The following is a 14743-nucleotide window of genomic DNA, read 5'->3' as shown; positions in this document are numbered from 1 at the left end:
TTTTTGGTATTCGGAGTATATAATGGTACCTAAAATAAAACAGCAAAACCATGTCCTTCTCTGATTTCTTATTACCAAAAGAAAATTAATTACCTGACATCTATGTTTTGAAACTTGACATGAAATTTGTGATATTTTATTGCTTCAAGGACAAAATTCTTCATAAAATACTATTCCTCATAATTTGACAGTCATGTTGAAAATACAACTATCTAAATTTAAAAGAAAAAAATACTTTCCTACAAAAGATTTAACATAACAAATGAAACTAGTTCTAAACTTCTCAAAATATTAACGAAATTCTTTTTTATCCTGTAATTATTAAAAGAAAAACAATTTAAAAATCACACATTTACAAGTCAGTTTCAGTTTTCAAAACCTCCCACCTACTCAACTCTTGAACTATACAAAGCTGGATATTTTATTGATACAATATCACTGATATCATTAATTTTAACCTTTACCACAGTTTTACATTTCTTAGTTGTTCATTCTCTGACAGTTTCAGCAATTCTTTATAAAGGCTTTGCATGAATAAATTATTTAATAAGTATACCTGACAGCAAGCATTTTGGCTCCCACTCTGCTTAAATCTCATAGTCAAGTAAAACCATTTGTAATTTATTTCTGTGCTTTGGACTTTTTTTTTTTAACTGAAAAGCTTAATGATTGTCACTGATATTAACATAACTTGTATTTTAAATTTCCAAATATGTGCTTGCAGTGGTATTGTTATTTAAGGTTTTCAATTTAAAACTTTAAAAACTTAAACATCTACCATGGTATAAATACATATTTATCAAATACTTCTAGATATATTAACATTACCTTGTTATTCTGTTGTTTCTGAAGGATTTGAACGTCTCCAGGAGTGACAGTTAATGCAACTTGCAGAGTGGCGTCTGGTATTTTTCTTCTAAATTCTTAATGTAGTTGGTAAACCACTTAGTGGTTAAGAATTTGCTAAGTTTTCATCAGTCAAGTCTTGAGTAGTTGAGAGAGAGAGAGAGAGAGAGAGGGAAGAAGAGAGAGGGAGAGGGAGAGAGAGAGAAAGAGATTACCTTCAAAGCACTGTGGACTGAAAACTATGCAGATACTGAATTTCCATCTGTCTGCTTTTAGGACTTCTGCTTTTAGCCTGGGGAATGAGGGTCAAAGGTGGCTGAGAAGTCATCTTTTAAAAAGCAGTTTAAAATCTTTTGGCTTTTTACTGAAGTTCTATTTATTATTTGGAGTTCTTTTGTTTTTTTCCCCTATAAATTGTAAATCCAGGTTGAGATCAAGCCTTCAAAGTTTGCTTCCTGGAGATTGCAGGCTTGCTTTCTGAGGTAGTCATTCACCTGAAAACATACTGTGCTCCATACTGGATGATACATTACCTTCTAGCAAGTAATTACATTAACTCAGAATGTGTGCTGGTTAGGGATGTTAAGGCTCTTGCCTTTTGTTTTTTCCCTGGTTAATAATGTCATTACTTTAAGTCTGTGTTTGATCAACTTCTTTGTAGGCAAAACAGTTTCCTCCCATTATAAGTGATCAGATTTCAAAATTACATTATAAAAGAAAAGCAGTTTTATCCATTGCCAGACTTATTATATAAAGCAACCTTGTCCTTCATCCTTTTCTTAAACAGGATTTAAATATAAACACGTTGTTTAAAAATATTTTTTATGTAGCTTTAAATTTTGGGGAAATTAGAATGATAATGTTAAATTATGGAAACTTGTATTGCTAATATGTACAATTATTTTAACCCTAAAGGGAGAAAGCTGTGGTAGGGGAGAAACTGGAGAGGTAAAAGTTATTGCCACTATACCTTACAGAGCATAACATCTCGAACTGTATTTTCCTTCTGTTAGCAGTAAAATCCTTTAGGTAGGTTCTTTTGCTAAGAATACATATTTTGATCATTTCTTTTGAATTTTGGGAGTGTGTCTATATTTGCAGTTATTTCTTCAATATTGATTCTCAAAATACTGAAACTCACCTAGAAATGTGTATTTTTGATTATCAACTAGTCCCCATGAATCAGAAACTGGGGTGTACCAGCCTCCATCTATGTTTTAATGAGCTTTCCATGTGATGCTCAAGCAAACAAAAGTTTGAGGCCTCTGATTTAAATGGACATAAGAATTTTATTGTCATAAGAAATTTGCAGCCAACTGCATGTATCAGTTTTACTCATTTCAGTTGCAAAGTTCAGTTACTGTCGGCCATCTAGGAGCATTAGCTTGATTTTAAACGTTTAAAAATTTAATATTATAATATGGCTTAGTCATTCTTATTTGTTGGTTTGGATACCTAAAATTATACTTTTTAAGAAGAGTTTTATGTTTTAAAATAGTAACAGTCGACGTTTGATTTCTTTTACTGTCTTGGACTCACTCATCTCCGCTATTCTCTGAAGTAAGTACTGTACTTATTTTATCCCCATCCTGGATGAAGGAAACAGAAGCAAAGCTGGGAAGGTCATTGGAGACCGCTCCAGTCATCTGGTTCCAAAGCCCACATTTTGCTGTGAGCTGCGCACGGTACCTGTGACCCTTCCCTCACACGTACACACCTCTTGGCCCAGGAGTGAGAGGTGAAAGATTGGAGTGGAATGGGTACACTTCTTTAAATGAAATGCAGATTATATCAAGCTATACACTCTGCAGAATATTTATGATATGTTTCTTTATTCAGATAAGACAAAGATTCTAAGAAAGCCATGATCATTTTCTTTAAGTCAGTCTACCCCACTAAAGGAAAACAGATTCAAGTTCCTTAAATTATACTACCTTTCTGAAGATGCATGTGAGGGTTCTCAAGGAATTTGAGAATTAAGGAACACCTTTGTTCAAGTTAACTTTGTCCTGATTTTAACTCAGCTGAAAAAAATAATGTTTAAAGACATCTGTTGAGAACTCTTACTTTTCTTTTTCTTTTTTCTTTTTCATTTAGTAAATGATGAGTTCAGGTTGTTGTAAAGCTGGCTATACTACTAATGGAAGAGGCAGGATATTATATGCAATTTATTCTATAATGTGTACTATATTTCTATCTGAACATTTAAGCATAGAATAGAGGGGAAGTATGAAATGCTGTATTTTCTGTTATTAGGAAAATTACATCTACTTCATCTAACCATAAGTATTTGGAAGAAAAACGTACATGAACAATGGGATTCTTTTTTCCTTTAAACATTAGTTTAATAATTTTAAAACTATGATTATTGAATCATGTAAAAATATCAGAAAATATGAATAAGATGAAAGGAGCTCTGATAATCTCACATCTTTCTAACACATATTTTGACAACATTTCTAGTCATTTATTTCAAGGAAATTAAAATGACTTAGATCTGACCTCAATTTTGTTAACTCTGTTTCTTCCTTTTAAAGAGGTTTGGCTGAAGAAACATATATTAATTTCTGTAGTGCAATAAACCTACCACAGTTTTGGATGTATTTCCTCCTAGTTTCTTGTGTAAGTCTATGTGAGTGTGAGGTAATGTCTGTGAAGGGAAAAAAGTGATCTGGAAGATGACGTTTTCAGATCAATTCATTGGGAAGATGTCCCATTCAGTCCAATAGCAGCAGGTGGGCAAACTTAAAAGAGATAGTTTGGCTCTTCCTGGAATCAAATCTCCATTTGATTCTTTTTCCTGCTTAAGGAATGTATCCTTCAAGGATGACCTATAGAGTGATTTTCTGGTCCTGAACTGAGATCACTACTATTACTTCTCTTGTTGGTTGGAGTGCAGACTGATGCAACCACTATGGGAATCAATATGGAGATACCTCAAAGAACTGGGACTAGAGGTTCCATTTGACCCAGCCATCCCTCTGCTGGGTATCTGTCCAAAAGGATTAAAAGAGTCATACCACAGTGATGTATGCACACCCATATTTATAGCAGCACAGTTTGTAATAGCTAAAACTTGGAAACAGCCCATTTGCCCATCAGTTGGAGACTGGATAAAGAAGATGTGTTTTTTCTATGAAATGGAATACTACTCAGCTGTAAAGAATGAGAAGCTAGAGTCTTTCATAGGAAAATGGATACATATTGAGGATATACTCCTAAGTGAAATAAATAAGTCACACATGTGTAAATACCGAATTGTTTCTCTCGTGTGGAAAACTATAATGGTACATAAGATCCTAATGGTATAACTGACAATGTGAAATAGGGAGAAAAGGGCTAAAGGTGTAGGGAAAGTGAGAAGGGTAGGGGAAAGGTAATAAGGGAAAAGAAAAAATATGAAAAAGAAATGGAAACAAAGACTTTGTAAATAGGGGAGGGGGAGGGGATGAAGGGAGGGTTGGGTTATGGGGAAAAAATGAGAACCAAGACCTGTCATGTAAAGGTACAAGATCCCTGCCGGGCGTGGTGGCTCACACCTGTAATCCCAGCACTTGGGAGGCTGAGGCAGGAGGATTGCTGTGAGTTCGAGACCAGCCTAAGCTACATAATGAGTTCCAGGTCAGTCTCAACTACATAGTGAGACCCTGTCTCAAAAAACCAAAAAAAAAAAAAAAAAAAAAAAAAAAAAAAAAGATACAAGATCCCAATAATGAATGTAACTTGTAACTGTACTGTACTGTATACCTAAAATGTACCAATAAACAATTAAAACAATGAGAAAATGAAAGAAATGGAAATAAAGTATTTGTAAATAGGGAAGGGAGGAGGGGATAAAGGGAGGGCAGGGACAAGGGGAAAAAATGAGAACCAAGACCTGTCATGTAAAGGTACAACATCCCAATGATAAATGTAACTGTACTGTATCCCTAAAATGTACCAATAAACTCAATGAGAAAGCAAAAACACAACTATACATGCACTTGGGAATGTTTAAGTCTTTGGTACCTTTGGAATCATTTGATATTTTTCATAGGGTGACCACTTTATCACTCAGTATAAATGGCAGTTTGAAAAATGTACATCCTATTTATATAAAACAAATTGTATAAACAGATCTTACAGGCTACTGAACAAAAAGTAGCTTTAAAATGTCTGTATCTGTCCTCTTTGAAAGCTAGTACAATAGCAGCTATTGTGATTTTTCCTGGAGGTATTAGTTATAAGAAACAAATTCTGTCTTCACACCCCACTTAGGGGTTAATCACTGGTTTTTTCTAGCTAACTGCATGTTTCTCTGCCGTTTTACTCTATTCCCCTCACTAACAAGACCCAACCTACTTTCTTGACTCAACTCCCTAAACGTATTCAGTCAATGAACCGATTGGCGTGTCTTTAAGTTTCTCACTTCTTCACCTCCACATGTCCCTTTGTTTTTATGACACCCACCCTCAGGTAGAATGATATGCTTTTCTTTCCATATGAATCTAAACAAGGTCCCAGTCTCTCTCTCTCTCTCTCTCTCTCTCTCTCTCTGTCTCTGTCTCTGTCTCTGTCTCTCTGTCTCTCTTTTGGTACTGGGGATTGAACTTATGTCCTTGTGCTTGCAAAGCAGGCGGTGGAACCACTGAGCCAAATCCTGGCCCAGTGGAAACTTCTTTATTTGAATCACAGCTTTGAAACAAGAGTTTGAAGTTGATTATCCAAATAAATTTTTTCTTTCCTCTCAAGCTGTTGTTCTTCATGTTCTTTTTGTAGTAAATGTGAGTCACTTCTCTAACCATCACTATTTTATCATCATCTCTTCAACCCTTGTTTCCTGCTTTCTTCCTTTACGACTCTAGAGAAACTTCTTTTGAGGTTCACACGCTTTAGTAAACAAGCCATTGACATTGTTGATGGCCCATATTCTCATGTGTCTCCTGATTTCTGTGACCCTGCTTTTTTATCAGAGCATCTTATTAATTGTTGAATTATATCATCTGTGGTCTTTAGTCTTCTCCCATAAAAGGAAAACGTGGAGGTTTATACCCCTCCCAGCACTGGTCACATTGTACTTATCCCTGTCACCTGCACTAGTGATGGCATCAAACTAATAGCTACATAGTAATTATACATACATTTCCATCTATTCCTCCAGGGCTTTGCACTTGTATCCTTCCAGCCCTCATAATGTACTTTTTTTTTTCACCAACAGATTGTTCTTGAAATCCATTATGATGCACACCAACTCCATAGATTCAGACACCCAATGCTTTCCTAACTTCCTTCAGATACATCTTGGGTAGTTCTCCTTCTCACCACTAAGACTCAGTTCACCCTCAAACATTTTTGCTCAAACTTTCTACTTGATACTCACTTCTTCGCTTCAGTTTTCTTGCTACTTTGCTATCAATCAGGTTAAGTGTCCTACGAAGCTAATCTGTTTTTGTCTTTAGTCGTGTCCTGTTCCTTTCACCGTATGTTAGCTCATTAGTCCAGTTTTGTATTTGGTGTACTTGACAAATCCTAAGTGCCAGCTTGATGTTTATGAAGGAGAATAAAAGAATAAATAAAACAGACATGAAGTTTCTCTCAAAATTTGCAGTCCAGCAGGAAAGACGAACATCAAGAAAATACCTAGAAAATTGAATCACACTATGACAAACCTTCCCAACTCTCTTTCCCTTTCTAGCCTTAATGCTAAGGGTTTCCATAAACAAGGTGTCAGAGTGACCCGACACTGCAGTTGCACATAGCATTTTAGGGCCAGGGATTTAGCTCATTGGTTCCGCCGCCTGCCTCGCAAGCACAAGGGCCCAAGTTCAATCCCATGTACCAAAAATAAACTAAACCAACAACAATAGCATTGCAGCAAGTGCAGCTGAAGCTGTTGAGAATATTTTAGGTGGTAGGAAGAGCAATAGTAATGGAAGGAAATCATACCAGTCTGTGTAGCAGATGTTCAATAGTGCAGTACATTGTGGAGCCTAGGGGCCGTCAAGAGTGTAAGAAGTCTTGAAGATGAATTTTCATCCTTGAGAACTGTGTCCAGCATACTCCTAAGCATTTATCTCGGTTATCCTCCCAAAGATGGTGTTTCCCCATTTTTTTCAGGGCAAGAGTCTGGGCCTCAAAAAGTTCATTTTACTGAATCATGGAGCTATTAATTGGTAGGACTGGGATGCAGTCACAGCCCCAAGCTTGGGCTACTGTGAGTACAGTGTAAGTCTGTGTTTACCCTGAGCTGTTGGGATAAGCACATGCTCACTATCTCCATTTGGACTTCTCGTTCTATAATAACTCTTTTTGACTGGAACCTGTGCTTCTTGAAGACCAGGAATCTTCACTGTATTTTTTCAGTATTCCTACCCTGGCTTACCTTAAGTACATAGTCTACAGAGTCGTCAGATAATTTTGCTCTCCTTCCATCACCTCTCACACAGACATTGATTTAGGACCGTTTGACATGCACCTTAACTGGAATGACCAAGCACCTGGTTTTGCAGTGTTCTAAGTGTCCTCTATCCTCTTTCTAGGAATACATCTTGCCAGACAAAGAGCTATGCTAGCAATGCTCTGTAACAGTAACTAAAGTTGGGGTTTAACAAGCAACCAAGCTTATTCAGTTGTGCGGCTTAGTATAAGAGTCTACCTGTTAGCACCTGTCTGCCATCACCCCTTGTTTCCTACAGTTAGGGCTGAGAATTTTTTAAATAGGAACATCCTCTTGGGAGCCTCCTTCCCCCCTCTTCTCCCCCTTCTCTCCTAGCTCTCTCCTTGTAGCAAATTTGAACTCTTGAAGCATCACAAGTTCATGGAGGGATGCAGCCAGATAAATAAGGTGGGCATGCAAATGTATATTTCTAGTAGAGTATAATAGAAAGGAAGGGGTGCCATGGAAGTGTGGCCAGATGGAGATGTGTTCACAAGGGAAAGACTAACAGGATGATAAGAGACCATGAGCAAAGTAACAGAACTGGAGCAGAATACAGCTTCTTACTTTACATCTACAGAAGCAAAGTGCTACTTTGTGCTGAACACGCATATTTAGTACTCCAGAATAAAGACCAGAGTTCCAGGTCTAAAGGTTTCTGCTCTTCGGTGCAGCCGTAGCTCATTATGAAGGATTGGGTTGAGATTATATTTCCTGTGAGCTTCATTGGATAAGATGCTCGTAGGAAAAGTAAATGCTTGCCATGGACAAAGTTGTGCAGAGGGTCAGAAAAGGAAAAACATAGGGTTAGAGCTGGAAATTTTACCCAGAAAATAGAAGACTACAGTATAAGATCCCAGGGAACAGAAGATCTAGAAAAATTACAACTGTGTGTTAAAATGAGAACTCATTCTGGACTAAAGTTGGCTGAGGAATGTACTAGCGGTATATATCTATTTCTGCTGTGTTCTGAATTAAGTAATTTCTTTTCCCAGGTGGGAAAATACAGTGTTTGGACTTATTGGGAAAGGGAAGAGTGGTGGCATTAGAACATGATTGCATTTTCAGCTCTTTACCTCACGCTGAGGGAGAGCTTCAGTCTTTTCTACTTTACCATTTGAAGGATAAATAGAAATATTTCTAACAGCAAAGTTGTAAATAAATGAGATATTTTTTCTAAAGGTACTTGAAGGGACCCCAGTAAAATTTTCCCCAAAATATAATATATAGCACTGCTACATATATAAAACAAAGCTTACTAAGAAATAACATTTTCCTCAAGGAGAAAGTACAAATAATAGTATGTTACATGATATGAAATTAATACCATGTTCAATTTTAAGCAATGAAAAGTTTTTTAATAGCCACAACTTACTCTGTAGGGTATGCCCACATCAAATGCTTCTATTAAAACTTCAGGTCAGTTGACACTTTTTTTTTTTTTTAACTTTAGCAAGTCCAGACTGGGAAAACAAATGTTTTGCCAGTGGATGGAGGTTGAGGTGCTTTGTAGGATGGGTGGGATGCCACCACTGGAACCCAGTAAGAGGTGCTGCAGTTAATGCGATTCAGGGATATGGACAGCAAGCCCACCTCTGCAAACGAGAGTCTCAGAATACATTTTCTGTTTTTCAGGATGAATCTTCAAGTCATGAATGTAACCAGCGCACAATCCTTCTCTATGGAGTTGGCAAAGAGCGTGACGAAGCCAGGCATCAGCTGAAGAAGATTACCAAAGATATCTTGAAAATCCTAAATAAGAAGAGCACCACAGAGACAGGGGGTAAAGAGCCTTAATGCATTGGCTCCTGCTTAATTTTATTTTGTCTTCCTTCATGCAGTCTTTATCGTTATATGTCACTGTCACTAGAGTGCTTCCTCTCCTCAGTGACTGTCACATTGTAATATGAATAAGCACATTTAAACGTTAAGACCTTGTATCCATTAATAGCAATCTTCGTATTAAAATACCATATTCTACAGATGATAAAGGTAATTTTTATTGTCTTCTCCTTTGGTATACATTCCAAATTTTCTACACCAGTAATAAAGTACTGAAGAATGTGTTGGAAAACCATTATTCTGGTTGAAGTCTCATCGCCCTGTTTCTTTACCATGATTTTTCAGGCTTGTAAAATGCTGGAGCACTAACATTTGCCTATTAGTTGAAAATCATGACAGTATAGTGGCTGAACTTTTTTTTTTTTACTATATCCAGAAGAATTACAATAAGTAGTGATACCTACCTGAATCACCAAATAATTTTGAGTAAAATATAAAATCGGATCTTTGGCAGTAATGCCTTCTTTACTCAGAATTTTCTTTGCCCTGTGATTTTTACATATTTACAATGAAGCTATACCTTTATATTATGTTACTGCATTGCATAATTAGAAATTTTAATTATCTACTTCACATTTGCCTAATTACGTGCTCACTTCGGCAGCACATATACTAAAATTGGAACATTTGCCTATTTACTCCTTTCAAGGTTTATGCAATCACAGGACCTAAAATATGATATTATAATATATTCCCCTCTGCCACCACTGTTGTTTCTTTTTCTAATGCTTCAATAATATAAAGACAAAGAGTGTTTGGATTAACTCTGTATAAATAGCATTCTTCCTATGTGTGGTGTTAACCTCCTCTAGGAAACCTAATATACTTTTGTATGAATTTCTCCCTGGAAGATCCAGTCTTTACACTTTAACAGGGTACAATGCTTGAACTAATCTCTGCTAGATCTTTCTTAAAGAAAAATTTAGGTACAGATGTTTCAAATAACTTTCTTCCGTCAGTAAAGGTGCACATGCAGAAGCAGTAGAAGGGGCAACATGTGCTTCAGTCAGTAGATGGTGTCTAGAAAATAGTCTTTAGAACACAGTGAGAAAGTGACTGTCATAGGGTTTACATCACATTCCCTAACTCTTTTCCATTGCTAGTTAATGACCTAACACCAAGAGGGAACAACCAAAAGTTGTAGAAGGGAAATGAAACCCTCTTGTTGGCTTATTGTTACTGAGCTTGAAAAAGAAAAGTGCTCTGTCTAGGAAAACTAAATTGGTGTGATGTTTTCTCTCTCTTAGAGAAAAGAGGAAATGAATTGCATTAGAAGATTGAATTTAGAAACCGCGCAGCTAGATAGCAGAAAATATTTCACATTACTTTTGATATATTTGGAAATGGGGGAGTCATTGTCTCCTGTAAGAGATTCAGATGTATATACTTTATCTAAATTATTTCCAGAGAGTCTTCAGATCCTATGGAATTACTGGTTTTAAAATGCTGAAGGAGGCAGGAAATGGAAGAATTTTTTTGTTCACTGTGCTTCTTTCCCATTATTTTAAGTGCCAGACTATAATCTGTCCTGTTTTTGTATCAGTGCCTTAAATAGGCTCTTCTGTGATGCAAATTCACTTACAGAAAATAATTGTTTTGTTGCTTTTTCAGATAGAAATTTGCTCACCCCAGCAAAATGAGGACTGATAATGAGTATGTGTTAGCATGTGCTTGATCCTGGGAATACAAACAAATAAGGCTTTCAAGAACCATCCCATAAAAGTATAAACTTATCAGCCAGGCTTTCTTAGCAAACTTTCTAAAGTTTAAATGACATTTCCAGTTAAACATACTCAAACTTCATTTTATATTTTCATTGACTAGTCATCATTTTTTGGTTGTTATTCAGTTTTTTTGAAAGCATTAATGAAGTTTACTATTGTAAAACCTAAAAGGTCAACATTTTCTGGATTTAAGAACTTTAAACATTGAAAGTTAAAATTGTAGAACAAAAGAATGTTACGAAAGCAAGTTAACGTAAAATAGATTTTAAAATCGATGAATTATGACATTGTTTTCATGTAAATATTATAATAAACATTTCATTGAGAACCACCATCACTCTCCCACATTTTTCTTTTAAAGTGGATATAAATTTCCAAGAACCTATTACATCTTTTTATGTGAGGTTCTAAGGACTTAGTCCTATATGAGTAAATGGGAGACTACTGATGTGAGGAAATGAAAAAAAATCAAAACTGGATATTTCAAACATACTCATGAGCTATAAACTGCTGTACAAAGGCAAAACTGAATTCTTAATTTGTGTTTATGAGAATAGACATTGAAAATTCAGTATATGTAATAAAATTACTAGTTCTCATTCTTTGCACTTGTCTTGTATACCACTGAAAGTGTCACTGGCTTATAACTTATATCACTCTAACACCTCTTAATTCTAGATTGGACATCTGTTTTTCTTAGCAGTTTGCAATATAATAAGCTTTTGTTTGTTTTTGTGCTGGACTTTAAATACTAATTGCTTATTGTTGAAACGGAAGTCTTTTTTAATGATACTTTCTGAATGCATTACTTTTTCCATCAGCAAAGTATGTTTTACTTCAGTAATATTTTGCTCATTTATTGTGCCTTTAATAGAGAAATCTGTAAAGTATAATTTGTTTTTTCAAATTAGACTTTCCATAACAAGGAGACAGTATGAATAATAAGGCTATGAGTGGCTGCCTTTTCACTGCTTAGCATCATAGTGTAGAGAATGACCTTCAAAATCATATAACCACTTTTCTTTTTAGATTTTTCTTTGTAAATACATATACTAAATATATTTAAAAGTAGAAGTGAATCTAGTTGGATCTTATTCTTAGTACTGTTAAGAACAAAATTCCCTCTGAAATAATGTAATATTTTTAATGGAATTTTCTTCGTACTTCTTTATGATAAATTGATAGAACCTTCCCATTAATGTCGAGTGATTTAGGTCCTTCCTAAAAATGTTACACATCATGTAAATTTCTTTTCTCTTTTTACATATTAAACTGATTCAGATAAGTATAGAGGTGACTGTCCATAGAAAATGCTACTGAAGGGGCTTATAGCATCAAAGTGGGACTGAGTGATCCTTCTCCATGGTTGATGTCATTGAATTTTAATAGTCATTTAATGATAAAGACACGTTCATGATACTCAAATTCTAGACAGTACTAGTGAGAAAGGAAAATAAAATGGTGGGAAAGATATACATTGTAATACTGCACCAAAGTTATAATTACTGATTTTTAGAACAAATCAAAATTACATTAGCAAGTCAATCTTTTTTTTGATGCTGTGTCAGGGATTGAATCCAGTGTCTCAGGCATTGTAGTCAAGCACTCTGCCAATGAGCTACACCACCAATGAGCTATACTTCCAAGCCCAACAATGAGTCAAACTTGAAAGCATGATGTGGCTGGGAACAGTAGTGCATGCGTGTAATACTCGGGAGACAGAGGCAAGGGATAGTAAGTTTGAGTCCAGACTGTGCAAATTAGACTCTGCCTCCAAAAATAAAAACAATGTTAGGCAGTAGCTCAGTGGTCAGTTGTAAGGTACCTCTGGGTTTTATTCTCAGTTCTACACACACAAAAAAACATGTTGTCCAAAAGATGCCACATATGAAAATTGTATACTGTATGATTCAATTATATAAACTTCCCAAATGGGCAGTACTATTCTAAGCTGTCAGAATTCAGGATCTTAGTGCCCTGTGAAGGGAGAGAGGGCTAAATGCTTTCTGGAATTCCGGGGTGCTGCTTTCTGATTTGGACATCATTGCATTTGTGGATACTCAGAGTATATGTACTTTTTCTACATATGTTATAAATTAATAAAAATTACCTATTAAAAAATGAAGAGCTTTACTTAAATAGACAAAAAAAAAAAAAAAACCCAACCATCTGTTTTATGCTTATTTAGCTGGGGACGAAGGGCTAAAAGCCAGGAAGAACAAACAAGAATCATTTCCAACCCTCGAAACTGTCTTCACAAAACTCCAGCTCCTTTCTTATTTTGATCAGCATCAAGTGACATCTCAGGTAGCCATTTTAGCCTGTTTATTATGTAACTGGACTATTCTTATTTTCTCTCAGATCTTTTGTACACTATGTTTTTAGCCTTAGTTAATTTTATAAGCACAATTTTTTTGGAACTATTTCATACTACTATTAAGTGTCACATTGCCTTCCCAAGAGTTTATGTTTATTGTGTAAATGTTTTTACCTTACAATAATAATTGCAATATATAAAACAATCCATGATGCATTGCTTATTATTATATATTGGTCACATTTCACTGTTGAGGAAAAATAAGTCTGTTGAGGATTGAAATAAAATACTTGGGGGGAAAAGTCTCATCTTTTTTCTTATAAATTGAGTTTAAATTAGATACATCTGAAAACTTGTGTAGTTATACTTTTAGACTCACTAAGATCTACATCTTGACAGTTTGTTATATTTTTCCAGTTATTAAATGATTTATGCACAGTTTGATTCTTCGGAAAGTGTTTAACTTTCATATAAGTAAAATCATACGTGAATTCAAATGCCTTACTTGAAAGCCTGAAATAATGAAGTAAAAGATTGTATAGAGTATCGGTCATATACTCAGTTTACTTGTGTTCTCACAGATCTCCAACAATGTGCTGGAACAAATCACAAGCTTTGCATCGGGTACATCCTATCATCTCCCCTTGGCCCACCATATTCAGCTCATCTTTGATCTCATGGAACCAGCACTGAATATCAATGGGCTAATTGACTTTGCAATACAGGTGTGTAGACCGCTTCTCTTGACTTTAGGAAAGCAAACCTACTAGGCATGCTGGAATTTATTTATTGATTTTTTTTTTCAAAATGGGGTCTCATTTTATGTTGACATCAGGTTGCCTTCCAAGTGCTGGAACTGTTGGCCCATGCCCTGTTTAAATTTGTTTTTTAATTGATACATAAAAATATAAAAATTGTACATATTGATGGAATACCGTATGCCTTGATACACATATATATTGTATAATGTTTATATCAAGCTAAACTTATCTCCTCATTTTTCATGTCTTTATGTTTATAGTGAAAGTCAAAATGTTTTCATTTTGAAATGTACCGCAGATTATCATTAACTATAGTCACCCTACTGTACACCAGCGCACTGAATCTTTCACTTCTGTCTAATAGTAACTTAGTACTTGCTGAGTACTTTCCCCATCCTCCCCCATCTTCCCCTCCCAATCCTGGTAACTACCATCCATTTAAAATGAACCATTGGTGTTCATTAATAATCTTTTTAAGACCTGGTAATGTTTTAATAATTGAGTCTTTGTTAATTAACAGTCTTTAGCTAGTGTTTTACTTACATCTATGCTCATAGTTTTCAATTAAATAGTAATTGTTGCTAAAATATGTCATTTAAAATGCAAGAGTGTTGAATATTATATTATCTTCTATTATTTTGAGCTATTGATGAAAGATTATTTTCTCTCTATATTAGAGTATATCTTAGGTTGAAAATTTTAAAAAGCCCATATAGTTTAATTTGTCCCTCTGTAGTTCTCTGCATTTTTGAATTTATTTATTCTTTGTGTTGTTAGTAGATATTTGGCTTGGTTTCCATTTCTTATTTTGTTGTGGGATTAGTTCTATTAAGAATGT

The 14743-nt window shown here is 35.2% G+C and overlaps 2 protein-coding genes across 14 annotated transcripts in view; one reads left to right on the top strand and one right to left on the bottom strand.

The window, feature by feature from the left end:
- The window catches only part of Med12l (mediator complex subunit 12L), a 305898-nt gene that overhangs the window by 216666 nt on the left and 74489 nt on the right, over positions 1–14743 (top strand). For all 11 annotated transcript variants that reach the window (XR_004515566.1, XR_004515567.1, XM_033759546.1 and 8 more), the window contains 3 exons: positions 8897–9044; positions 13016–13134; positions 13726–13869. Coding sequence is in view for 9 of the 11 variants with exons in the window: in XM_033759546.1 (XP_033615437.1) it covers positions 8897–9044; positions 13016–13134; positions 13726–13869 (411 nt within the window). In the remaining 2 variants the exon portion in view is untranslated. The remainder of the gene's footprint in view (positions 1–8896; positions 9045–13015; positions 13135–13725; positions 13870–14743) is intronic.
- The window catches only part of P2ry12 (purinergic receptor P2Y12), a 44232-nt gene that overhangs the window by 2436 nt on the left and 27053 nt on the right, over positions 1–14743 (bottom strand). The window contains exons 1-2 of one of the 3 annotated variants that reach the window (XM_010625305.2): positions 8637–8848; positions 829–984 (exon numbers count right to left, since the gene is read on the bottom strand). The gene's annotated coding sequence lies outside the window, so the exon portion shown is untranslated. Of the gene's footprint in view, positions 1–828; positions 1187–8636; positions 8849–14743 lie in introns of those variants that run through there. The other 2 variants (XM_010625304.2, XM_033759547.1) reach the window with 2 other exon arrangements.

The sequence above is a fragment of the Fukomys damarensis genome, unplaced genomic scaffold (genome assembly GCF_012274545.1).
Source record: "Fukomys damarensis isolate Sample0158 unplaced genomic scaffold, DMR_v1.0_HiC HiC_scaffold_37, whole genome shotgun sequence".
NCBI lineage: Eukaryota > Metazoa > Chordata > Mammalia > Rodentia > Bathyergidae > Fukomys > Fukomys damarensis.
This window is presented reverse-complemented; position numbering and strand designations above follow the sequence as displayed.